The sequence below is a fragment of the Molothrus ater genome, chromosome 2, assembly GCF_012460135.2.
Source record: "Molothrus ater isolate BHLD 08-10-18 breed brown headed cowbird chromosome 2, BPBGC_Mater_1.1, whole genome shotgun sequence".
Lineage (NCBI taxonomy): Eukaryota > Metazoa > Chordata > Aves > Passeriformes > Icteridae > Molothrus > Molothrus ater.
Window position 1 is genome coordinate 116,239,009 of NC_050479.2, and position 24,586 is coordinate 116,263,594.

The 24,586-nt window shown below is 52.3% G+C and overlaps 2 protein-coding genes and 1 long non-coding RNA gene across 8 annotated transcripts in view; 2 read left to right on the forward strand and 1 right to left on the reverse strand.

Moving 5' to 3' along the window:
* Nucleotides 1–6,400, forward strand: part of C2CD3 (C2 domain containing 3 centriole elongation regulator) — a 36,754-nt gene extending 30,354 nt beyond the window's left edge. For 4 of the 5 annotated variants that reach the window (XM_036404208.1, XM_036404204.2, XM_036404205.2 and 1 more), the window contains 2 exons: nt 527–629; nt 5,721–6,400. In XM_036404208.1, coding sequence (XP_036260101.1) covers nt 527–629; nt 5,721–5,984 — 367 coding nt within the window. In that variant the 3' untranslated portion in view covers nt 5,985–6,400. Of the gene's footprint in view, nt 1–526; nt 630–5,715 lie in introns of all 5 variants that reach the window. The other variant, XM_036404206.2, reaches the window with a different exon arrangement.
* A 1,412-nt stretch (nt 6,401–7,812) lies between these two features.
* On the forward strand, nt 7,813–10,115 carry LOC118699950 (mitochondrial uncoupling protein 3). Its single transcript, XM_036404220.2, has 7 exons — nt 7,813–7,836; nt 8,153–8,291; nt 8,406–8,616; nt 8,802–8,999; nt 9,169–9,270; nt 9,359–9,539; nt 9,680–10,115. Exons 2-7 carry the CDS (start codon nt 8,166–8,168, stop codon nt 9,783–9,785), a joined length of 924 nt encoding a protein of 307 aa, XP_036260113.1. The 5' UTR covers nt 7,813–7,836; nt 8,153–8,165; the 3' UTR covers nt 9,786–10,115.
* Nucleotides 10,116–14,377: 4,262 nt separating this feature from the next.
* Nucleotides 14,378–23,961, reverse strand: LOC118699958 (uncharacterized). 2 transcript variants are annotated; one of them, XR_004982150.2, is made up of 5 exons: nt 23,768–23,961; nt 22,769–22,948; nt 22,555–22,675; nt 20,975–21,049; nt 14,378–14,881 (listed from the first exon to the last, which is right to left on the reverse strand). It is a non-coding gene; the product is annotated as an uncharacterized LOC118699958 (long non-coding RNA). The 2 variants fall into 2 exon arrangements; XR_004982151.2 differs by lacking the exon at nt 23,768–23,961 and adding an exon at nt 23,440–23,554.
* Between the last annotated feature and the right edge of the window lie 625 nt (nt 23,962–24,586).

Here is a 24,586-nt window from a genome sequence, read left to right on the forward strand (position 1 = left end):
CTATGTGAAGCTCTTCCCTGGGAAATGAATCCAGGGCTGGTGATCTGGGAGGGGGTTGGAGGACCCCATTATGCTGTTTCACACACTGTAGTGATGGCTTCCTTGAAACTTTTAGCCAACAAATGTTGTGATTTGTGAGGGTCACTTCATTTTGTTGCATTTTCTCTCCGTGTTATTTTCCCCCGTGTGTTAGAGCTCTTGTGTTTCTCCTGTATCAAAAGAAACTTGCTTTATTTTGCTTTTAAAATACTTCCTAATGTTTCTTGCACAAATTAGAAATCTTGGATTGAGTGTTGGAATCTTTGCCGGATGAAGCCCTCTGCCAATTTATGAGGTATTGTTTTAAAGTGAGTCAGTGCCCCCTGCTCTGCGAGCCCAGGTGAGAGAACCAAGTGTTCAGAACAGTGGGATACTGATTAAAACAAATTAAATTTGCTGTCTGGGACCTGTTAACAGGCTTTTTCCACACCTGGACCTCTGTGCAACTGCCCACTGCCAAAGGTTGTTCCTAAACAGCTCTGCTCAGATCTGATCCTGTGGTTGTTCCCAACTTCTTCCTTCCACCCCAGGAGATGGAAGCCTCCATGAGACTGCTCTGCACGTCTTCCCATGCTTCCACACCTCCAAAAGTGAGTATGGGCTGTCCTTGCCTTTATTGTCCAGCTTAGTCCATTCCTTGAAGCAGGAGCAAAGCTTCTCCCTGCCTTTGCCTGCCAGCTCTCAGCGTAGAGGTGATGGCTTCCCCCAGTGCCGGGTCAGGGGAATGTTCCTGACACCTCTTCTCTCCCTGAGGGTGGTTTTGACATCCATGGCTGCGTCCCCTGTGATCCTTTATGCCTTTCTATCAAGCAGTTGTTCAGCCTGCTCAGGAAATGCTGCTCCATCAGGGTCAGTGGAAGTGCAGGTGCTCACTCTGCCCTTCCTTGTGCTTTAGTGTGAGGTGACATGCCCGGTTCTGAGGAGTTCCAACTTGTGATTGTGGCTTCACATTATCTCCTTTAGATCAGGATGAAATGAGGGAGTTTGCAGCAGGAGGGGGTTCCTGGAGAGGTGTCTCGTGATGATTCTGTGACCCAGGGAGCAGTAGAATGGCTTGAGTGGTTGTTCCCCCTCCAGGAAAGCTGTGGATTGCTGAGGTTTTGCTTTTTTTTATGTTCATAAGGGTTTGTTTACTGCCAGAGGTTTGTGGCTCCAACATCTACATATTTATCTTATTTTCAGTTCATAAAGAGGGGTTATAAAAAGGAGAGTGACTTTTTACACAGGCATATAGTGATGGGATAAGGGGATAGAGTTTTAAACTAAAAGAGGGGAGATTTGGATTGGATATTGGGAAGTTTTTCCCTGTGAGGGTGGGCAGGCCCTGGCACAGGGTGCCCAGAGCAGTGGGGCTGCTCCATCCCTGGAAATGTTCCAGGCCAAGCTGGATGGGGCTTGGAGCAGCCTGCGACCATGGAAGGGGTGCCTGCCCATGGGACACGATAATGAGCCAAGCTTTAAGGTCCCTTCCCACCCAAACCATTCTGGAATTGCACGATCCTTGTCCAGCCCCAGCTCTGCTGTGGGTCTGGGTGTGCAGCAGCTGGGCTGTTTGTTTACCACTCCCAGACAGGGTGATGCCTTTCTTCCTCTCTGTATGACCTGTGAAACAAACACTTCAAGGCACGTTTATGTCACCAGGAGCAGCTTGCCTGATGAATCAAAACAGACTCAGACAGGCTCTGACAGCTCTGAGGTCACAGAAACCTCTGGTTTAATACTAATACCAGCTTTCCTTGAACCCCCTCTCTGCAGCTCTGAACTGAGGGGCTGGAACTACAGCCCTGCAAATTATTACTAATGAGGCAAAATGTTAGCAAGGCACTATGTGGATATTTTGATCTTAAAGCACCTAATTTGAAGATTGGCTGGCACTAATCCTTTGCTGCAGCACTAGTGGGATGTGTGAGACAGGATTTGGTTGTGCCTTGTTCATCATTTCCCTCTGTGAAGAACCAATTTTTCACTGCTGCCAATACATAGAGCTCAGAACAAAATGCTTCCTCACAGTTTTGTTTTTAGCTGGCCTTTGGGACATCAGCTTCTAAATGTGGCCGTGGCTTGGTTGCGCACAGGTCAGCAAACACCAGGCGTGCAGCAGGGCTGAAACCCGAGCTGTGCTCGGGACCCACCAGAGCCCTGTCTGTCTCACCTGGCAGCTGGCAGACATCCCTGCTGGCCTGGCTCCTGGAATGGCACTGCAGTGCTGAGCTGTGGAGCTGGGCACTCAGAGCACAGGAGCTGGCAGCATTTGAGACAGAAACGCTGTCCCAGCTCCTGCCCTGAGGAGGGGCTGCAGCAGGTCAGGCTCAGCCTGGATGCTGTGACACCTCCCAGGGATCAGAGTTGTGTAGAGCCTCACAAAACCTCCTTGTTTTTTCCTTCTTTTCTCCATGACATCAAACTAACACCTCCCATTCCTGGGGTCCTTCCCAGCTCTTGTCTTCCACACACTGGGGCTTAGAGGATAGGTTTGAAAAATCAGAGCCTTGAGAAACTGTTCCATGAAATGCCAGAATCCCAGAATGGTTTGAATGGGAAAGAGCCTCAAAGATCCTCTTGTCCCACCCCCTGCCATGGGCAGGGACACCTTCCACTGTCCCAGGGTGCTCCAAGCCCTGTCCAGCCTGGCCTTGGGCACTTCCAGGGATCCAGGAACAGGCACAGCTGCTCTGGGCACCCTGTGCCAGGGCCTGCCCACCCTCACAGGGAAGAATTTCTTCCCAGTGTCCCATCTAGCCCTGCCCTCTGGCAGTGGGAAGCCATTCCTCTTGTCCTGGCACTCCAGGCCCTTGGCTAAGGTCCCTCTCCGAATGCAGTGGTTTTTCCCCTCCACCACCACCTCTAGGAATATTCCAGCAGGATAAGAAACTTACATGGTAACCAGTTTTACTCAGAATTATTCATACTTGTGTGTACATAGACTTACCTTCAGTGTGAATTAGAAATAACACAGCCTTGGGCAGGTTCACAAAAACAGCATTTATCCAAAAATGCCAACAGCAGCAGCAGCCAAAACATCCTTTCTTGCTTGTGTTGTTTCTTCTTGACCTGCTGCATCTTTGTGATTTTCTTGCTGGAAAGCAGGGTGAGGTGGCAGTGCCAGGGTGGGTTGTGGCCTGTTCACACAGATCTGTTCACCCTCCATCCCTGTGCACAAACAGAGCTGAGCCACAGGGCTGAACCGTCCTCTGCCCCCAAGCCTGGAATTCCCTGACCTTGGAAGAGGCTGTGCCCCCCACCATGGCCTGTAACTCCTGGATCTGCTCTAACCCAGCCCCTGGCACCCAGTAATCCCTGGCAGGTTCCAGTCCCAGTGCCATTCCTGCAGGGAGCAGAGTGCAGCGTGACCCACGGTGCACGAGTTCCCTTTCCTCCTGCACCTTCCCAAGGAACACGTGCTTCCTGGCTGAGCCCCAGGCACTTGGAGCCTGACAGACAGACAGGAGGACACCTAGGAAGGGCACTGACCTGAGCCTGTTCCTGGGTGAGGAGTGCTGTAAACACGACATTTCAGATGTGTGCTCTGGAAACTATGCAGCAGGATCAGACTGGCAGCCACAATCTGCCTCTGAGGTGGGTCAGAGGAAGGTTTGGAGTCCAAAAAAAGAGCAAGGACCTGGGGAAGGGGCTGGAGCCCCAGGAGGGGCTGAGGGAGCTGGAAAGGGGCTCAGCCTGGAGTCCAATAAGAAAGGGAAGTGGTTTAAAGTATTTTGCCTACAGGGTCCTGGTGCAGTTTCTCTTGGGAGGGAGCTGGGCACCTTAGGGGTATTAGATGTTAGGAGGCAATTATTGACTGTGAGGGTGGGCAGGCCTGGCACAGGGTGCCCAGAGCAGCTGTGGCTGCCCCTGGATCCCTGGCAGTGCCCAAGGCCAGGTTGGACATTGGGGCTTGGAGCACCCTGGGACAGTGGGAGGTGTCCCTGCCATGGCAGGGGTGGCACTGCAGGGGCTCTAAGGTCCTTTCCCACCCAAACCATTCTGGCATTCTGTTCCTTACATTGGAAATGGGAGGTGCTGGCTCTCCATCCCTGGCTGTGCAGGACACGTGGGATATGGGAAAGGGAGCTGTGGGGAGGCAGGAAATGCAGTTTCATGCACCTTTGAAATGGGGGTTAGTTGGCAGACTGGGGGAGTTTCATGCACCTTTGAAATGGGGTTAGTTGGCAGATTGAGGGAGTTTCATGCACCTTTGAAATGGGGTTAGTTGGCAGACTGGGGGAGTTTCCTAGAGAGATGCTTTCAGATGCTGTGCAGAACTCAGGGATCAGCACAGAGCCTGGTCACTGCCCCTCTCCAGCCACTCCTGACCTTTGGGCTGCTCCTTGGACAGCAAACAGTGTGGGAAGGATGAGCTGCTGTCCTGTCTCTGGACAGCCCTGTCCAGGGCAGGTGCTTTGCCCAGCAAGCAGCTCTTTCTGCTGGGTTTTAAGCTGCTTCTGTGGCCAGGTCTGCATTTAATCTCTCTTGGCTCCTTGTATTTTGGGTTAGGAAATTCATCCTGGAGAATTGTTAGGAAGAGCAAAGCAAAGGTTCTCCTAATTATCCATGTCTCTTATTTCAGTGCAATAAGAACAGAAGTGTTTTAAAGTATTTTACCTGCAGGCTGGATTGCACAGGTTATCAAACACAGGGACTCTCCTATTCCCAAAAAAGCCATTTCCCTCTCCAGACAGTGCATCTCAAAGTGCACCAAAAGAGGGTCCTGGAGCTGTTTCTCTTGGGAGGGAGCTGGGCACCTCAGGAGACCTTTCCCAAGGCTCAGGGAAGCAGCCCAGGGATGTAGGTGAAAGGCCAGCTTGGCAGATCAGTTTTCCAAAGGACATTCCTGGCCCCCCAGCTTCCTCCCTTAAAGGCTCCAGGAGCAGGATTGCTTTTCTCGGTGCTCCACAGGCGCTGCCCAGCTCTAAACTAGCTGGGGAGAAACGTGGTTTTGTGTGTGCTGAAATTACTCATCTTCTGGTGCTGCAGGAGCATCAGGGACACAGCCAGGCTGCTGGGGGGCTGCTGGCAGGGCACAGAGGAGATGACACCAGTTAAACCAGGGCTTGGGTCCCTGCAGGCACCTGAGCCTGGCCCACCCGTTTAGCATGGACTCACAGGGATGGTTTGGGCTGGGAGGGACCTTAAAGCTTACCCAGCCCCACCCCTTGCCATGGTGCTCCAAGCCCCGTCCAGCCTGGCCTTGGGCACTTCCAGGGATCCAGGGGCAGCCACAGCTCCTCTGTGCCAGGGCCTCAGCACCCTCACAGGGAAGAGTTTCTTCCCAATATCTAATCTAATGCTCTCCTCTTTTAGTTTAAACCCCTTCCCTGCCTTGTCCTGTCAGCAGGCTTAGGATTTGTTCTTGACGGAGCATTGCCTCTCCCCTGTGAGATTTGGTCTTCATGGTTCTGGAAATTACAGAGTAAAATAATAATGGAAAGCCAGAATGCAGTCAGGTGCCAGTGACTACAGCACTGCCATTGCTTTGGCTCCATGCAGAGAGACTTTGGCCAGGGGTGGGCACTCACAAGGTCAGAGGTCACACACCAGAGCCCCATTCTGGGATTCAGATCATTCTCTTTCTCACTGGGGTGGTTTTTCCTGTGCATTCAGCTTGCCACCCTGTGCACAGCCCTGTGGCTGGCCACGACACAACGCCAGAGCCCTGAGCCCTGGTGCCTCTCTCCCCAGGGCAGGAGTGGAGCAGTGCCTGCAGGGATCCCCTACCGAAGAGCAGCTCGCCCCAGGCCCAGCGCCCAGCTCTCCGAGGAGGAGGCCAAGAGAATCGCCAGGATCTTCTCTGCTCAGCTCTCCAAGAAGGAATAGCGCTGCCCAGAGACCCTGCACAGCACAGCCTCCTCACCATGCACAGGCTAAGGCAGAGCCCCCCGGGGAAGGGGAGGGGGAGGCCACGGCTTTCAGGCCCTGCTTTTAGTTTGCCTAATTGGTTGGTTCATTAATCCCCTGTTTAGAAGGGCTTAAAGCCTGTGATCACCCACAGGGAGCTGTGTCCTGTAGGGGCAGGTCCCCAGTGAGCCACACTCCTGTGGGTAATCCATGACCTGTTATCTGTTCTCCAACTAGTCCAGTTTTAGGATTTATTCCTGTGAAATAGCCCTTTCAAAAAGAGTTGGTGGGCAGCACAATTCTCTGTTTCCACAGGTGCCCAAAGTGCTTGTGTGAACACAGGCCAAGGGCACATAAATTCTGGTGGGTGTACAAAAGAGGGTGACTGGAAAGATGAGACTTTTATATTTATATTTAAATTATTTTTGTACACCTTTCAGAGAACAGACTTTGATGCCAACAGAGCTCAGTTATTTTTGTACTGCTATCTCCAGTGTTTGTTTCAATAAAATCCCCTTTTTTCTTGTCAGCCCGTGCAAAGTCTCCCTATGGCAGGGCAGGAACCTTCCTCAAGAGTAGACAGGAGTCTCTCTCACATGAGCTCCAGGTCAGAGAAATGCTGCTGGAAGCTGGGGTGGCCAGGAGCACATGGAAAGAGCAGGGCTTTGCCAAGGAGTCGAGTATCAGCCTGCAGCACAGCCCCATGCGGGCCAAGTCACTTCAATCTGAGCTGCTTTTCAAGCCATGCCTGGCATTCAGGATTTCAGCAGCCAAAGGATCAGCCTCCCTTTTTTCTCCCACTTCTGCAGCAATGTTTTTTCCAGGGGACACCCTGAAGGCGTCAGCCACTGCTGGCACAGCTTGCCCTGTGCTTGTGGCCCCTTCCCCTGCCCTTGCTGCGTGGGGATGGAAGGCAGAGGCACCCAGTGTCCCCTGGAAGGACAGGAGTGACGTGCAGGCTGCTTTCTCCTGGTGGCATGCCCAAAAAAGACTGGGGCAGGATGCCAGCTGGGCTGGGCTGGCTGCCACAGAGGTCACAGCACTGACCCCGAGCTGTATCTCGGGCATGAGGTAAACACGTCTTCCTTTCAGGTTGGGTCAGCCGTGGAGCCGGGCAGGAAAACAAGGCAGGAGCCAGCTGGAGAGGGCTGTTGGTGCCAGGCAGCTTTGCTCTGGAGCCCGAGGGATGGGGCCAAGGTGGCTCCAGGTGTCAGGGCCTCGTGCCCAGCGAGCTCAGGTGTGAGTGTGGAGGCTCAGGGCACATCCTGAGGGACCCTTCTGCCTGTGGGGCACCAAGGGTTAAACTCAGGGTTTTTAAAGGAGGCAAAGGGGTCTTTCTTCACTCCACCTTGGCCTCCAGCCTCTGGTCCTGAGCCCAGCCCCTCCTGGCAGCCTCAGACCCAGCGCTCAGCCACACTCAGGGTGCCATGGGTTTGGTGGTGGATGTCACTCCAGGGTGCTCACCCAGCTCCACGGGAGCTTGGGAACACGTTCCACCATGCAGGGACAATCCTGCTGGGAGCTCAGCAGCTCTCTGGGGTGGATTGAGGCTCGTGGTCTGTGTCAGGCAAAGGGATCCAGCCTGCCCTGCACAAGAGCCCAGTGCTGCACTGCCCTCAAACCACTTGGTGAGCTTTGGGGTGAGGGTTTCTGCATCTCGTCCTTCCCAGAGTGGTTTTAGGGTAAAAACCCACATTCCTCCCCAGGCCAGTGCAGGGGGTCTGGGCAGGACCCCCCTCCCCATGCCCGAGCCCCGGGAGGGGGCAGGGGGCTGAAGCAGCCACCTCAGTCGGGTGCCAGGTGACCCAGTCCCATCAAGTGAAATGCCACCGGGGGAACACTGTTTTCCTGTCACCCGATCCTGGCTGCTGCAAGGTCCTGGGTGCTATATAAGGGTGGGGCCAGGGGGCCGGCTCCCAGGCACTGCCTGTGCAAGGCAGGAGCTGGAACACCGAGGTCCCCACGGTGAGGGCACGGAGGGACGTGCCTCGGGCAGGTCACTCGGGGGAGATGATCTCACCCAGCGTCCCCTCTTGTGCCTGGGGTGGGTCAGGGAAGGGTGGGCATCGGTGATCCCATGCTGAGCAAGCCCCGTGCCTCAGTTTCCCTGCGGTAGACGGGAGCAGACAGGGCAGGATATGGATTTTGGGACTGACCAAAGGCACCAAGAGCCACCACGGCACATCATCATCATCCCCTCGGTCGCCGAATAGGACAGCCACGTGAAGCCCTGTCCTGACGCACGCCGCTGGCTGCCCCACAAACCCTCCTCTCCTTCCAGCCCCTGTGCCACCATGGTGGGTCTGAAGCCCCCCGAGGTGCCCCCGCCGGCCGCCGTGAAGTTCGTGAGCGCGGGGATGGCGGGCTGCATCGCCGACCTGTGCACCTTCCCCCTGGACACCGCCAAGGTGCGCCTGCAGGTACGATCCCAAACCCGGGCAGAGGGAGCGACAGGGAGCATCCTGGGACTGCCCCGGAGCTGGGCGCACCTGGGGGGGAGCAGAAGGTGGGGTGACACGGTGGGCACCCCGCAGATCCAGGGCGAGGTGAGGATCCCCCGCACGGTCAGCTCGGTGGAGTACCGGGGCGTTCTGGGCACGCTGAGCACCATGGTGAGGACGGAGGGAGCGCGCAGCCTGTACAGCGGGCTGGCAGCCGGGCTGCAGCGCCAGATGAGCTTCGCCTCCATCCGCATCGGCCTCTACGACTCCGTGAAGCAGCTCTACACCCCCAAGGGCGCTGAGAGTGAGTGTCCGGGAATTCCCCGTGCCCCCCTTCCCGAGGCACTGCCCTTTCCCAGAGAGGGGCTCACCCTGGGGGCACAGCCCCCCGAGATGCCCCTCTGTGCGGCAGCACAGGCCACTCACCCTGGGGTCCCTGAGGGCTGGGGGTCCCGCAGGGCCGGGTGTCCCAATACCTGTCCTCTGCAGACACAGGCATGGCCACGCGGCTCCTGGCTGGCTGCACCACGGGCGCCGTGGCCGTGGCCTGCGCCCAGCCCACCGACGTGGTCAAGGTGCGGTTCCAGGCCAGCGGGGCGCAGTGGGACAGCGCCCGGCGCTACAGCGGCACCGTGGATGCCTACCGCACCATCGCCAGGGAGGAGGGCGTCCGCGGCCTCTGGAGAGGTGGGCCTGGGAACGGGATGGGGGCAGTGGAACGGAAATGGCGACGAGGAAGGGCAGAAGGACGGGGGCAGCAGGGCTGGGGCACCTGCCCAGGATGCTCCAGTCGGGGCTGTGAGCAGCAGTCCCAACGCCACCACCCTCCCTCCCTCCCTCCCTCCCTCCCGCGCAGGGACGCTGCCCAACATCGCCCGCAATGCCATCATCAACTGCGGCGAGCTCGTCACCTACGACCTGCTCAAGGACGCGCTGCTGCGGGCGCAGCTCATGACAGGTGAGCAGGGCGCGGGGGACACGGCCGGGCGCCATCCCTGTCCCTCTGTCCCTGCAGCGTCCAACGCCCGGCTCTGCCCCTCCCTCAGACAACGTCCCGTGCCACTTCGTGGCCGCCTTCGGCGCCGGCTTCTGCGCCACGGTGGTGGCGTCGCCGGTGGACGTGGTGAAGACGCGGTACATGAACGCCAGCCCCGGGCAGTACCGCAACGCCCTGAGCTGCCTGCTGGCCCTGCTCATGCAGGACGGCCCCGCCGGCCTCTACAAGGGGTGAGTCGAGCTCCTGCCTGCGGTCACCGCACGGGCACAGAACCCCAAAGGGCCCAACCCAGGTGCAGGGCTCGGGGGAGGGATCCCCGCTCTGGGGATGTCCCCGGCACATCCCCTCAGCCCCGCTTTTGCCCGCACAGCTTCGTCCCATCCTTCCTGCGGCTGGGTTCCTGGAACGTGGTGATGTTCGTGTCCTACGAGCAGCTGCAGCGGCTGATGGTGCTGGCACGGCCGGCGCTGGCCTGAGCCCCCGGCGGCCCGGGCCGGCCCGGCGAGGCTCACATCAATTATATTAATTGCCCGAGCGCCGGGGAGCAGCGGAGCCACAGGCCCGGGGAGGGGCCCGAGGGACGCGGGGAGAAGGATGCTGTAGGAGGAGAAGCGTGGGAGAACAGAGGTTTTCGGAGAAGAGTTTTAAGGGACGGAGGAAAAAGTGTTTGTTGGCTTTCCAGGCGGGAAGAGCAGCACTTCCCGAGGGCGGTGGTGTGGGCAGGCGGGACCAAGCTGAGGGCCAGGGAATTCCCGTTGTTCCTTACTGGCGCTTCCAATAAATCGCCCCTATGGGGTCTGATCACAGCGTGGCTCAGGATTCCTTGTTGGGGTGTTCAGGGTCATTGTGCCAGCTCTACATGTGACACCAGTCAGGCTGACATTCTCTCTCATTTCTGCTGCACGGAACAACTTCCCATTGATCTCTAATTATTCAGGTCATTGTCACCATCACGAACAGCAGCTCAACCTTCTGCCCTGCCAAGGCAGCAGATCCTTGACCCACGGCCATCTCTCTAAAGCCTCAAATGGTCCCTTTATAGGACAGTGAAGATGTGTATCCCAAGCAGGAGAGGACACAGAATTCCCTTTCCCCGTTTCCCAAGCATAAGACGGTTGGGAATTGCTTTCTTCCCACGGGTCACTGGCAGGAACAAGGTTCCCTCTGCTATCACTCCATCTTTAGCACCCCCATTTATTTGTCACAGATGCTCAGTTCTATTTCGGGGACTCCCGTCACACAGCTGATGACTGTGACCAGAAGCACATTCCCAGGCGGTTTTTCCCCCTGGTAGCAGCAGGAATGCCCAAGGGCGGCTGCTGTCCCGGGAGAAGGTGGCAGGGCCGCGGTTCCGCCCCGCAGAAGGCGGGGCCGCTCTCTCTGCCCCGTCCCGGTGCCGGGATCGGGGACAATGCCCCGGCTCGGGCGGCAGCCCTGGCCGGGAGCGAGCGAGCGGAGGGGGCGGAGGCACCCACGGGGGCCGTGCGCGCTCTCGGCGCTGCCGCGGGGACCTCGGGCCCCTGGGCGGGACGAGCTTGTGCCGGCACTTGCGGCCCTCTGGGACCGCGTTCCGCGGAGCGAAACCCGCGCCGCGCTCCCGGCTGCGGCTCTGTGGGACCGGCTCCGATGCCGGGAGGCAGCGGGATGGGCGTCCCTGTGCCCGCCCCACGGTCCCAGAGAGAAAGTGCTCCTGTGGCCGAGGAACAGCGGGGAAACTGAACAGTCCCGAGGGAAACCGATGGAAAACCAAGTTTGGTTTGGGTTTGGACCTGACATTTCCCCCCTGGCCCCACCTGATCCGGGTGCTTTGCCTTAGGGAACAGGAGACAGAAGGGGGAATGTGGGAAAAGATAATTTGGTACCCCAGAAGGGACGAGCTTTTTTCTGTTTATTTCCCGAAACACCTGGCATGATTTGGGTCTCGGGAAGCACCTGGGAGCCTCCCTTTGAATCCTGGGTGGAGCCGTGGTTATAAAAGGAGGAAGGGATGGAGGGAGGGGGGTTCGCGGGGGGAAAGGAGCGGTGGTGCCTCGGGGATTTGCATCTGGAAGCGCCACCAGTTTCCTGAGGGGAGTCCTGGAAACAGAACTCGGTGAGGAACGCGAATGCTGCAGCTGTGGTGCTGAGAGGGGACAGTCTGCAGGGAATGTGGTCCGGTGAGTCTCCTGATGCCCCGTATCTGACGCTGTGCTGGCACCAAGCCACCTCACTCGCATTTAAACTCTCTTGAAACGCGCCTAAATGACAAATTGGGCTGCAGAATGCACGTGGGAAGCTTCGTGTCCCCAAGGGAATGCTCCAGGCACGGGCAGCTTCTGACCTGCACGAACACCTCCTGCTCCCGCAGAAACCGCTGGCTCTGGGGCAAGAGTGCCAGGAAAGCAGCAGCTCCAGCGGCAGCTCCAGTGCCAGCCCAGTAAGGGATTTTCCTTGGGGCTCCCGGGGTCGGGAGGAAATGGGGTTCCTGCCCCTCTGGGAGAGCACGGAGCAGGATCAGAGCTGCAGCTGCGGCTTTTTCCTGCTCTCTGTCTCAAGGATGCCCTGGAGTGCTCCGGCTCAGGACAATCTGCGTGTGAGAGCTTCCCGTGCCTGTGTCAAACCCCTCTGGGACAGGATGTGCCCCAAAAGCTTCATTAGCCCTTTCTCTTCTGCCGGCAGGGCAGCGTGTGGCCCCAGGGCATCCTCCCTGGAGCAGGGACGCGGTGGGGATGAGCCGCAGGGACTCAGCCGTCAGAGCAGGGGAGGATCTCTGTCTGCTCGGCCATGGCTTCTGCTGGCTTTGATGTCACTGCCGCAGCGCTCCTCAGAGCCTGTGCCCTGCAGCAGCACTCACAGCCCCGTGCTGGCCGAGAGCAGCTCTGGTGAGGGACATGGATGTGCAGGAAACGTTCAGAGTTTGACAGAAGGCTCCCACAGCGTGTGTCTGTATGGAGATGTTGAGATAAGAAACGCTGACTAGAAATGCCACGGAATGGGACAGGCATTGCTGAGAGAGAACTGGAGCTAGAAACAAGTTTTAAAGGGTGACTTTGTAAATAAGACTGGGTACTTTGGAGAAATAGATCTATGAAAGATGCATTGTAATAAGATTCAGGAGGGGTAGCTTTAGATGATTGGTTTTAAGGAATTTACAGCATGGTGTGACAAAAGCTGACAGGCCAAGAAACACTTAGAGTGTATTGGAATTAGGAAATAGTTGGCTTCTGATTGTGATGGTGTGAATTATAACATCTGTATTGTCTCACCCTTCACATGAGACTGAACATGGAATCAAAGTTTTTAAAGGCCCCTCAGTTGCCCCATCTGGGGGTCAGAAAGGAGCATAATCTGATAAATTGGTGCTTGTGTGAGGAAGATTTAACAGATTCCTTCCAATCTTCTCTCAGGTTTTTGTGCCAAGGGGATCTGACCCCAGAGCCACACAGGGAGTCTGCTGCCTGGATAAATGTCAGTGAAATTTGCCAAGGCTGACAGGAAAGCAAAACCATCCCGGGTTTGTGTGGCCAAAGAGGGAATGTGAAGGTGTCCGTGCTAGCAGGGGGTGAGTGCTGAAACCATCCCGGGTTTGTGTGGCCAAAGAGGGAATGTGAAGGTGTCTGTGCTAGCAGGGGGTGAGTGCTGAAACCATCCAGGGTTTGTGTGGCCAAAGAGGGAATGTGAAGGTGTCCGTGCTAGCAGGGGGTGAGTGCTGAAACCATCCCGGGTTTGTGTGGCCAAAGAGGGAATGTGAAGGTGTCCGTGCTAGCAGGGGGTGAGTGCTGAAACCATCCAGGGTTTGTGTGGCCAAAGAGGGAATGTGAAGGTGTCCGTGCTAGCAGGGGTTGAGTGCTGCCAGTTTTGGGCTGTGTGGTGCCTCTGGTCCCTCAGAGCAAGGAGGAAGCTGCAGCTGAGGGCAGTTCTGGCTCTCTCAGACTGCCTGGTGCACAACTGGCAGTACTGCAGGAACAGCTTTCCTCCTTCCTTCTGCCCATACTGAGCAGAACACTGAGGTGATGCTGCACGGAGCCCTCTCTCTTGCAGTTGTTGTTTGGTTGGTTTGGTTGGTTTTTTTCTGGTTTTCATGTATTTCTAAGTGTGCAGAGAGGAGCAGTTGCTGGGTTACATGACTTCTGACTGGCCCATCACAGAATTGGGCACATGTGCAGCCCCTGCTTCCTGGCACCCCCAGGTGTGCAATCCTGAGTGAGCATTTCCAGCCCCAGCTGCCCCTGGCACAGCTTCTGACTGGTCAGCTACTCCAAAGAGCTCCCCTCCTTTCCTGACACATCCCTGAGGGGGACCTGAGTCCCCTTTCCCTGCAGGCATTCCCTGCTCCTCTGGAGAGGGCGTGAAGCCAAAGCTCAGGGGCAAAGGACAACGACCAAGCCAGGGCCATTGTGGCCTTGATGCATCCAGGACAGCGTGTTTTCCTCGTTCCCAGTGCTGATGAATCTAAACAAGATTTATTTTGGAGAGGATTGCCTGTTCCTTCACTTCTCCAGCTCTCCCCCGCACCTGGCTCTGCAGCTGTAGCTCACCCCCTGGCTGTGGCTGATAAAATGTTATTTTTTTAGCAGCAATCCATTCTTTTAAAGAGCACAAAGAGCGTACAACGCAGAAGAGACTTTGGGAAATGTATCCAAATCAGGGACTCTGTCTTCCTGCTTTTCCTGTAGTTCTCCTTCCTGTTTTCACCTGGGCTGGAAGGATGGGCATGGCCTGTGTTTCTCATGTGAAAGTGGTGTTAGTGAATTTGCCCAGAAGTTCTGATTTTAGGCACTCCTTTTCTGACAGTAAACATTTCCATTTTGCCTTTCCCCTGTTGTTTCAGGTGCTCCCCAGAGGGAAGGGCAGCCTCTGCCTGGCCTGCACAGCCCAGCTGGATGTGACAGGATGGTGTGGCCTGGCAAGGCAGGAACAGCTGGCTGTGCTCTGGAGTGCCTTGGAACCTCCCCTGGCAGGTTCTGGAGGGGTTTCTCTTTGGGATCTCTTGTGATACACCAGCCCTTTGTACAAAGTCCAGTGTAAAGCACTGACAAGTGAGATGTGAGATGAAAACGGTTCTATTAAAGTTAGGCAAAGAATGTAATAAGAAAAATGAGCTTCCTTTTAATGTCTGAAATAGTTAGGAATGAAAATGCTGGAGAAGGGCACTTTTATGTTTGAATTGGTGTCACCTCTCATGGATAAAACCTCATAGCGAGCAATCAGAGCAGAAGTGTGAAAACTGGATCCTTGGACTTCCACACTGGACTTAATTTTCTTTTCCTCCTCTCTTTCAGGACAGGAGAAATCACCAAACTCCTCGCATCTTTGCCCAAATCTTCGGTGTTTGAGCAGCCGAAGCCACGAGGCCTCAGCAGCAGGGTCTGCACTGGAGGGCTCTGGTCCTGCCCAGGCTGTGGGGTGAGTCAGAGGGACACAGGGCTCCCCTTTTCCTCTCTGCTGGCATTTGCTGCCTGGGAATGCCATTGCTGCCAGCCCAGCCCTGTGACCGTGCTCACGGGGGCCCGAGGGTGAGGGACGGGACGAGGAGCTGGCTCCATCTTTCACAAGGCTGATCTGTTATTTTATGGTGTGTATTACATTAAAACTGTACCAAAAGAATAGAAGAAAGGATTTCATCAGAAGGCTGGCCAAGAATAGAAAAAGAATGAATGATAACAAAGGTTTGGGCTTGGACAGAGAATCTGAGCCAGCTGACTGTGATTGGCCATTAATTAGAAACAGCCCCATGAGCCCAATCCCAGATGCACCTGCTGCATCCCACAGCAGCAGAAAACCATTGCTGACATTTTGTTCCTGAGGCCCCTCAGCTTCTCAGGAGGAAAAATCCCAAGGAAAGGATTTTCCATAAAAGATGTCTGTGACATAGCCCCAGCCCTGTCTGCTGGAGGAGACACAGAGACAGCCCTGCCCAGAGCCACCACTGTCAGCAACCAAGGGATGGGGCTGGCTCTGGGTGAGAAGGATTCATTGCTCAGGTACAGATCAGCCTCAGGGGCTGGCTCTGGGTGAGAAGGATTCATTGCTCAGGTACAGATCAGCCTCAGGGACTGGCTCTGGGGCAGGAAGGATTCATTGCTCAGGTACAGATCAGCCTCAGGGGCTGGCTCTGGGTCAGGAAGGATTCATTGCTCAGGTACAGATCAGCCTCAGGGGGTGGCTCTGGGTGAGAAGGATTCATTGCTCAGGTACAGATCAGCCTCAGGGGCTGGCTCTGGGTGAGAAGGATTCATTGCTCAGGTACAGATCAGCCTCAGGGGCTGGCTCTGGGTCATGAGGATTCATTGCTCAGGTACAGATCAGCCTCAGGGGCTGGCTCTGGGTGAGAAGGATTCATTGCTCAGGTACAGATCAGCCTCAGGGGCTGGCTCTGGGTGAGAAGGATTCATTGCTCAGGTACAGATCAGCCTCAGGGGCTGGCTCTGGGTGAGAAGGATTCATTGCTCAGGTACAGATCAGCCTCAGGGGCTGGCTTTGGGGCAGGAAGGATTCATTGCTCAGGTACAGATCAGCCTCAGGGGCTGGCTCTGGGTGAGAAGGATTCATTGCTCAGGTACAGATCAGCCTCAGGGGCTGGCTCTGGGGCAGGAAGGATTCATTGCTCAGGTACAGATCAGCCTCAGGGGCTGGCTTTGGGGCAGGAAGGATTCATTGCTCAGGTACAGATCAGCCTCAGGGGCTGGCTTTGGGGCAGGAAGGATTCATTGCTCAGGTACAGATCAGCCTCAGGGGCTGGCTCTGGGGCAGGAAGGATTCATTGCTCAGGTACAGATCAGCCTCAGGGGCTGGCTCTGGGGCAGGAAGGATTCATTGCTCAGGTACAGATCAGCCTCAGGGGCTGGCTCTGGGGCAGGAAGGATTCATTGCTCAGGTACAGATCAGCCTCAGGGGGTGGCTCTGGGGCAGGAAGGATTCATTGCTCAGGTACAGATCAGCCTCAGGGGCTGGCTCTGGGTCATGAGGATTCATTGCTCAGGTACAGATCAGCCTCAGGGGCTGGCTTTGGGGCAGGAAGGATTCATTGCTCAGGTACAGATCAGCCTCAGGGGCTGGCTCTGGGGCAGGAAGGATTCATTGCTCAGGTACAGATCAGCCTCAGGGGGTGGCTCTGGGTGAGAAGGATTCATTGCTCAGGTACAGATCAGCCTCAGGGGCTGGCTCTGGGTCATGAGGATTCATTGCTCAGGTACAGATCAGCCTCAGGGGCTGGCTTTGGGGCAGGAAGGATTCATTGCTCAGGTACAGATCAGCCTCAGGGGCTGGCTCTGGGGCAGGAAGGATTCATTGCTCAGGTACAGATCAGCCTCAGGGGCTGGCTCTGGGTCATGAGGATTCATTGCTCAGGTACAGATCAGCCTCAGGGGCTGGCTCTGGGTGAGAAGGATTCATTGCTCAGGTACAGATCAGCCTCAGGGGCTGGCTCTGGGTCATGAGGATTCATTGCTCAGGTACAGATCAGCCTCAGGGGCTGGCTCTGGGTGAGAAGGATTCATTGCTCAGGTACAGATCAGCCTCAGGGGCTGGCTCTGGGTGAGAAGGATTCATTGCTCAGGTACAGATCAGCCTCAGGGGCTGGCTCTGGGTCATGAGGATTCATTGCTCAGGTACAGATCAGCCTCAGGGGCTGGCTCTGGGTCATGAGGATTCATTGCTCAGGTACAGATCAGCCCCAGAGCCCAGCACACTTTACAGGGGTGAGCAGTTTGCAGTTTGCTACAGTTCAAGAGCAGTCCCAGCTCTTTGTCACAAGGCCATGTGTCACTTTCTAACCCACAGAGCTGCCACAGGGTGATTTTGCTTTTCTAACCCATCACCTTGACTTAATTCTGCTGCACTGTGGGCACTTTGTCCAATGGCTTCTCCCTTGCCCACGGGTGCTTCTGTAATGATTCTGAGCTCTTGGTTTGCTCTGTACAGCCCCAGCCTCACATCAGAAACCCTTCACCACCTCACCTTTACAGCTTCTCACTTACAGCCATAGACACATCATTATTTTATGGATGATTTTCTGCTAATGCCTCTGTGTTGTATTTCTACATCAATCCAAGCTCCTTCCCACCTGCAGATCCAATCTTTTGGTGTCCCTGGAAGTTTCTGGTTTTCCAATTCCCACATCTCCCCTCTCTCTCTGTATTAAGAAATTTTTATTAATAGATTTGTTAAGCATTGGTTGCATATATTAATGTAAACAAGGTGTTATTATTATTAGTAGTAATATTATAAAAATTAAAATATATAATTTTGTTTTATTTTTTAATGATGGTGTTAAATTTGATTTACTAAATAAATTGTTCCATTCAGTTTTATTATTTATTCTTATTTTTGATATTTTTAAAAGTTGTCTATTTTTATAAATAGATTTTGAGTTAGTAGATAAATTTATAGAATATATTTAATTAAATTTTTATTTATGTGTGTTAATAAAAGAAAATTCACTGTTGTTTTGTTTTGTAAAACTGCGTGTTTAATACTTTTGCTATCTGTTAAAAAGTTATTTCATGTAAAGGATGTAGTGTTAGATTGCTTATTTAGATAATATTTTAATTTATTTCATCATTTTAGTGTTGCTGAAGTAATAGGTGGCATAAAAAGTGATGTGGGTTTTTTTTAAGTTTCAAGGTTTGAAATTATTTTTGCGTTTTGATTAGTATTGATGAATAAATGATTTTTTAATGTTTTATGTTGGTAATAATTTTTATATTAAGAGTTAATAATGCACTTGTTTTTCATTATGGGGATTATTTGTAATTGGTGTATTGATTAGGTAAGTAAAGAATGAATTTTTTTGAGTAGTGATAGATAAATACAAAGTATTTAAACCTGAAACTTTAAAGTTTTTTAATTGTTTGGTTTAGGTTGGGTAATTGGTAAAGCTGTATAATTAAAAGTAAATAGCCTAAATAGAGGCATCATATTTGATTGAATTTTATACTTTTAAGTTATTATTTAGTAAGAATTTTATACTATTGATTTTTATAAAGAAACCTAAAGTTGATAGGTTTTGGTGGGTGTAATACAAGATGTTAAGCAGTAGGTTGGAATTTTTGTGTAATTTACATTTGTATTTTACATTGTGTAATTGACATTTTTTTTAGTGGTGGAGTGGTCAGTGTGGGTTTTGTGTGATGTGTTTTTTTGTGTCTTTTATTGAAATTTACCTGGGTTTTTGCACTTGTTGAGATGTAAGTAAACTTTATGTTTTCATGTGAGAAATAAACTATCGATACATTTTGGTTTATAAAATTGCTCAGAGATTTGAGAGATACTTATTTAAGTTGTTGTTATTATAATTTTATTTTGTTATAAGTATGAAGAAATATTAGATTAAAATAATGTATGCAGTAAAGAAAAAATTAAATTAATTAGGAATTATTTAGATTATATATATAATTAGTAACATGTGAAATTATATATATAATTAGTAACATGTGAAATTATATATTTATTAAATATTAAAATACTGTATATTATTTTAGAGTTTCTAACAGTTGATAAATTTTAAATTAGTGGAAGGTTACATAATTGTTAAAAATAGGTTTAGTTGTTATATTGATAAAGTTAAATTGTTAAAGTTAAAATTATTTGAATTTTATTTTTGATGTAGCAAATATTTGGGTTTCTTGTTAATTATTTTATTTAGGTAGAGCTAGGGTTTGATTATAGTTTAAATTTTAATTCGTGGGTGTTACTTAATACATTTTTATATAATGTTTTTTAAAATGGTAATTATGAGTAAAATTTTAGGATGAAAGATGAATTAAATTATTTAATAATTGGGTTTTTAAAGTATTTTTAGAATAGAGATGTTTTGAATATAGTAACCTTATTTTTTAAAGATTTGAAAGTGGTTATAGACAGGATTGTCAGTTTGGATTTGGATATCGAGAGTGTGAGGGTGGAGGAAATGTAGGAGACATTGATGACTTGGTATGGAACTTAGAAAATAAATTAATGTTGTAGTTCGATTTTTCATTGAAGTGTTTTTGTAATAATAACTGAGCAAAGTAATAAGATTAACAGTTTGGAGTTTGGATTAATAGGTTTAATAAATTTGAATTTTTTTAACTTGAAAAAATACTTAAAATTATGAGATAACATTAGGTTAACTTATAGAGTTAGTGTAGAGATTAGTTAGGGAGTTAACTTGGTTTGAGAGAGGTACAAGTGGTTAGAGAATAAAAAAGTGGGATTTTGAAATTCTGTATGTTTGTGGTAATTATATAAAGAGATGGTAAAGTATGTGAAAGTCTGTTGTGAATATTATAATAATATTTTATAAATAATGTTTATTATAAAATTAATAATTTTCTATAATTAGTATATTAGTAGTAAGTGTTTGGAGAAGTTAAGATAACTTTTTAAAAAAATATTTATATATGAGGGAAATAGAATAAAAATCTTAAAATAGTAAGATTTTTATTATTTTTTTTTATTACTATTAATAGTATGATATTAATAGTAATTGCTATTTTTTGGTGTTATTTATAAAAGATAAAAACTAGAGATTGTAATGAAGAATAGAACTTTTTATGAAATGGATGATGTAATAAACTATTTTTTTTTACTTATGAGTAGGTATTTGTTAGAGTTCATTTTTAGTTGTTTTAATTGGAGTTGTACTTTTTAAAGAAAATGAACTCTATACTTTGTAGTTTAGGTAAATGATTTTCAATAAAATTTAGCATTAGTTTCATTAAATAACATTTAAATTTAGTAATAATTAATTCTGATAGTAAGGAGTAATAAACCTAACTTTAATAGAACATTACAGTGATAAAATGAAATTTAAGACTATTTAGACTTAAATGTAGTGAAATTTAATCTTGTTTGATTTTATTAATACTTGATTTACTGAAGGTTGTTATTTATAAATACTGAAGTTCTTGAAGTGTTTTGGAGAAACTCCAGATTGTTGGGTTACTATTACTACCTACATCTTTACATGGTGGTTTTATTTATTTATTGGGAGCTATGTTTCTTGGTAAAAGATTTTCATTGCTGTTCTATTTAGCATGGTACTAATTTGTATAGTGGGGGTTTTTTGTATTTAGGATATTGATTAGATTGTTCTATATTTTTGTGGGCTTTGAGTAATAGTTACTTCTAGGTTCAGGTTTTTGGTATTTGAAGAATTTTTTTATGGGTTTTGTTCCTTTTTAGAGTTCTTGATTTAGAATTTGAAGAGTATTTAGTGTTTGGAGGAAATAAATTTGGGGTTTTTTTGGATATGGTTGAGTTGTATTTTTAATGTTAATAAGGTCCACTTTTGGTACATTAGTTTGATTTTTTTGTTTGGTTATGGGGAGGGTCTCTTGTGTAAGCCTGAGACTGGAATTAGAACTTTTTGTCTAATGTTTTATGAGTCTGTTAAGGAGGAGGTGTTATTTTAAGTTTTATAAAACATACTGAGAACCAGTTAAAATCATGGAAGAAGCATTTTGGTAATTAAATGGTGTTGTGTTTAAAGGGTTATAAATCTTTTTTAATAACTTGAAATCGGGTGAGCTCAATCTACTTTTTCTGCCCCCACGAATGGCATGACCTGTGCCCACTGCTCACCATTCACCCAACCAAAATCAAGAGCAAATGTTGGCTGGGCTCTAAGAACCTGAAATAACTTAGAAGCCAAATAAATCACATTTTTCTGCTGTGTTTTTTTTCTTTCAGATGCTGGACTTACCTCTGTGGACGTGCGCTGAGCCCTCGCTGCAGGAACCCGTCAGGCCTCGGTGGCTGTGAGTTCCTGTTCTTCTCACTGGGGAATGGAATTAATTAATTAGTTAATAGCAGAATTAATTAAATTAACGAACCTTTCCCCTTTGGTGCCCCACTGTGTGGGACAAGGCAGAGGAGCGAGCAGAGGAGCGGCTGGGGCTGGAGAGGGGCAGGAGGAAGGCAGAGGGGCCTCCCTGGTGTCACCTGTGGGGAACAGGAGGGACACTGGGAGGGCAAGGGCAGGTGAGGAGCAGCCAGTTTGGGGCAAAACCCGAGCTCACCTGCAGGGAAATGAGTGAGGGATATTCTGGAGGGAAAAGCTGAGGTGAGGAGTTCACCCAGCTTGGCCCAAGTGTGACCAGAGGTGAAGGCCAATCCAAAGCCAGCCCTGCTCAACCTCTGAGTCCCAGAATAAACCCTACAAACTGCCCATTGAGGGACTAAAATACATAAAAACAGAACCAGGAGCAAACCAGGAGGTTCCTGGGAACCCCACTACAGTGTTGTCATAGCCTTTTTAACAGGTTTTTTATTCCAGCACTGCATTTCCCTGTTGGGAACGTTCACTCTGTGGGCTGTGGGGTTTTTTGGGTCGGAACCCCCTCAGGGCAGCCCTGGCCCTGCCCAGGAGTGGGAGGGAGAGCAGGGTCAGGGCTCCTGGCAGGGACAGGGTGTTTGGTGTTTCCCCCAGAGCAGACCCAGCGGCTGCCCCCAGCCTGGCCAGGAGGGATCTGCTCTGGCTCCTGGCTCCTGCAGGGCAGGAACGTTCCCAACATTGCAGCGGCCTCATCTCCCGGCGGCGCTGCCCCATCCCCGCTCCCAGCTCCCGCCCATCCTGAGGGGAATTTGTCCCACCAGCAGCAGGGGAACGACACGAGCTGCCCCCCTGGGACTGGGATTGTCCCTCTGGGAAACGCTGGCTGCTGGGATTTAGATTATTCCATGTACTTGGCTGCTGAAATTTCCCAGCCCAGGGGTTTTAGCTGACAGGGCAGCACAAAGATTGTTCTCTATGTGGTGCCTGGATTTGGGGTTTGGTATCAGCTTTGCTAGTTCAGATGAATTGTACCCACAGCCCCACATTCCCTGATGAATTCCTGCTGGAATAACCTGACAGCAGCTCATGGAGAGTGGAAATTCCCATGTAGGGGTACTACTGTTACACCAGCTGTGTCAGGAGCCAGCAGAGGTTCCAGGGAAGCTGAGTGGGATCAGGACAAGGACAGGTCTGTATTCCATAGAACTTGCTATTTAAAACCCTCATCATCCCCCAGCTCCGCTGATGTCCCTGGGGCCATCACTTGACAGAGTTCCCTGGAACCCAGGTGATTTCACCCCCCTCCCCCGGAGCTCAGGCTCCAGTTGATATTTCAAAGCAGGACAAGGGGGTGGCTGGACACGATCCCAGGCTGTGCTGAGGCAGCACACCTCTCCCTGCAGAAGCCCAGCTCCCTTCAGAGCCTCAGCAGAAGCCTTCTGCATGTTTTTTCCCCTCAGGAAAGGGATGCACATCCCTGCCTTCAGCACACCTCCAGTGGGACCCACCTGTGAAAGTTTTCCATCACTTCTGCACTTCCAGCTGGCTCCCTGGAAAGTTACAAACTTCATCCTGCTCCAACCTCTGATTTTAAGGCATCTCCAAGGTATTTTGCTTGGGATTCCATATCTGTGAGGGAAGATGGCCCTGGCTTTAATGCTGTGAGGGACGATGGCCTCAGGCTGGAAAGGAGGGAAGGGACTTGGGGTAGCCAGGACATACCTGCCAGCTGTGTGGGAGCTCTGGGAGATCGGAAATGGGAACTGCTGTCTGAGGCCCTCTACAAACGGCCAGTGCCTCCATTCCAGGCAATGCCAGCTGCTCCTTGGGGTCCCTCTGGGCTGTCGGTGGCGTCTGTCCGGGCTGAGGTGTCTCCACCTGCGTGTTCAGAGCAGCCCCTGGCTGAGGGGCCACAGGCAGTGCTTTAGCTGTGTCTGTGCCAGCGCTGTCCCGGTACCCCGGTGCCCGTGCCGGGACGCGTGTTCGGCACGCTGCAGGCACAGCTCCTCCTGCAGATCCCAAGGCGTGAGGGCTGCCAGCCCTTCGGGGGCTTCTGGCCTCCTCTGGGCCCACACCGGGCACAGCCGCAGCGGGAGCAGCGGCCCCAGCGCTACAGCCCCGGTCGTTTGGTGGGGATTCCCCGGGGATGCGGACACGGAGAAGGACAATGTGGGCGCTGTGGCTCTCACAGGGGATGGTGGTGTCCCGGTACAGAGGAGCGCGGTGGCCGCGGTACTGTCGGGGCCAGGGCGGGGTGGGCTTGGTGTCCCCGCGGGGGCTGAGGGGCGGCGCCGTGTCCGCCAGGGGGCGCCCCGCAGGGCAGGCGGCGGCGCTGAGGGAGTGGCGGGGCCAATGGGGTCCCGGGGCTGCCACAGGCAATTCCCCTGCCCTACCCGTTTCCAGCCGCGATCCCGGGGCTACTCCAGGGAAGCGCAGTCTTCCTGGCGGCCCAGCACCATCATAGCCCAGGCTCCCCGCTGCCTGGAGCCCCGGCGGGACCCCAGCCCCGTGCCGGCCGGAGCAGGAGCGGCAGTGCCGGGCTCGGTCCCAGTCCCCATCCCGGAGCGGCTCTTCCCACCTGCTGCGATACCGATCCGATCCCTGCCCTAATCCCGCCTCGATTATCCAGCCCCAGCACCCACACCCTGCCTACCTCCCACAACAGACACCAGCAGAACCAGGACTCAAATCCCCGGGCCCAGACCCCGATCCTGGTCTTACCAGAGCACCTCGGGCTCCACGCAGCACCAGCAACAGCCCCGATCCGGATCTCCTCGCAGCGCTCCGACCGACGCTCCCGCAGCATCCCAAGACGAGCAGCCCCCGAAGAAAGCAGGACAGGCGCGGATCCGCCGGGTTTTATGGGCGGGAGGGGGGCGGGGGGGAGGCGGAGCCCCGGGGGCGGGGCCGGCACAGGTGTGAGGGGCGGGGCCGGCACAGGTGTGAGGGGCGGGGCCTGCACAGGTGTGAGGGACCCCAGTGCGGCTGCGCGGGGCGGGGCCTGGCGGGATTTAAGGCGCGGGGAGGGCCCAGCGGAGCCATTTGCTCCTCGGCGTTCGGTGAGGGAGGTTGCGGCCGGCCGGGGCCCTATATCTCTGTTCCTTTATATTTTCCTCTGTGTTTCTTTTCTTTTGTGTCTGTGTTTTTCTATACCTCTCCTTTCTACCCTCCCTTCCTCCCCTCCCCCACCCCCTACACCCACCCCCCCCCCCAAACCCCCCCCCTCCCTCTCCCCCCTAGCCCTCCCCTCCCTCCCCCCCTACGGCCGCCCCCCGCCCCCTCCCTCCTATCCTACTTCTCTATTCCCTTACTCAGCCCTACCTTACCCTACCCTATTCCTCCATCCTTCCCCTCTCTCTTCTCTCCCCACCCTGCCTTCCCCCCTGCCCCGTCCCCTGCCGCCCTGCACACCCCGACCTCTCCCCACCTTCCCCTCACGTGCCCCTCCGCTCCCCTATTCTCGTTCTCCATTCCCCGCTCTCCTCCTTTCCTCGCAGCTGCGGGGCTCGGGGTGCCGGGCAATAATAAAGCCCAGAGGGC

Bases quoted from the DNA above. Each gene is read 5' to 3' on its own strand.
- LOC118699950 (XM_036404220.2), top strand. From the start codon at position 8,166: ATGGTGGGTCTGAAGCCCCCCGAGGTGCCCCCGCCGGCCGCCGTGAAG. The intron at 9,000-9,168 runs GTGGGCCTGGGA...CCTCCCGCGCAG, and splicing joins CGTCCGCGGCCTCTGGAGAG to GGACGCTGCCCAACATCGCC. The intron at 9,540-9,679 runs GTGAGTCGAGCT...TTGCCCGCACAG, and splicing joins CCCGCCGGCCTCTACAAGGG to CTTCGTCCCATCCTTCCTGC.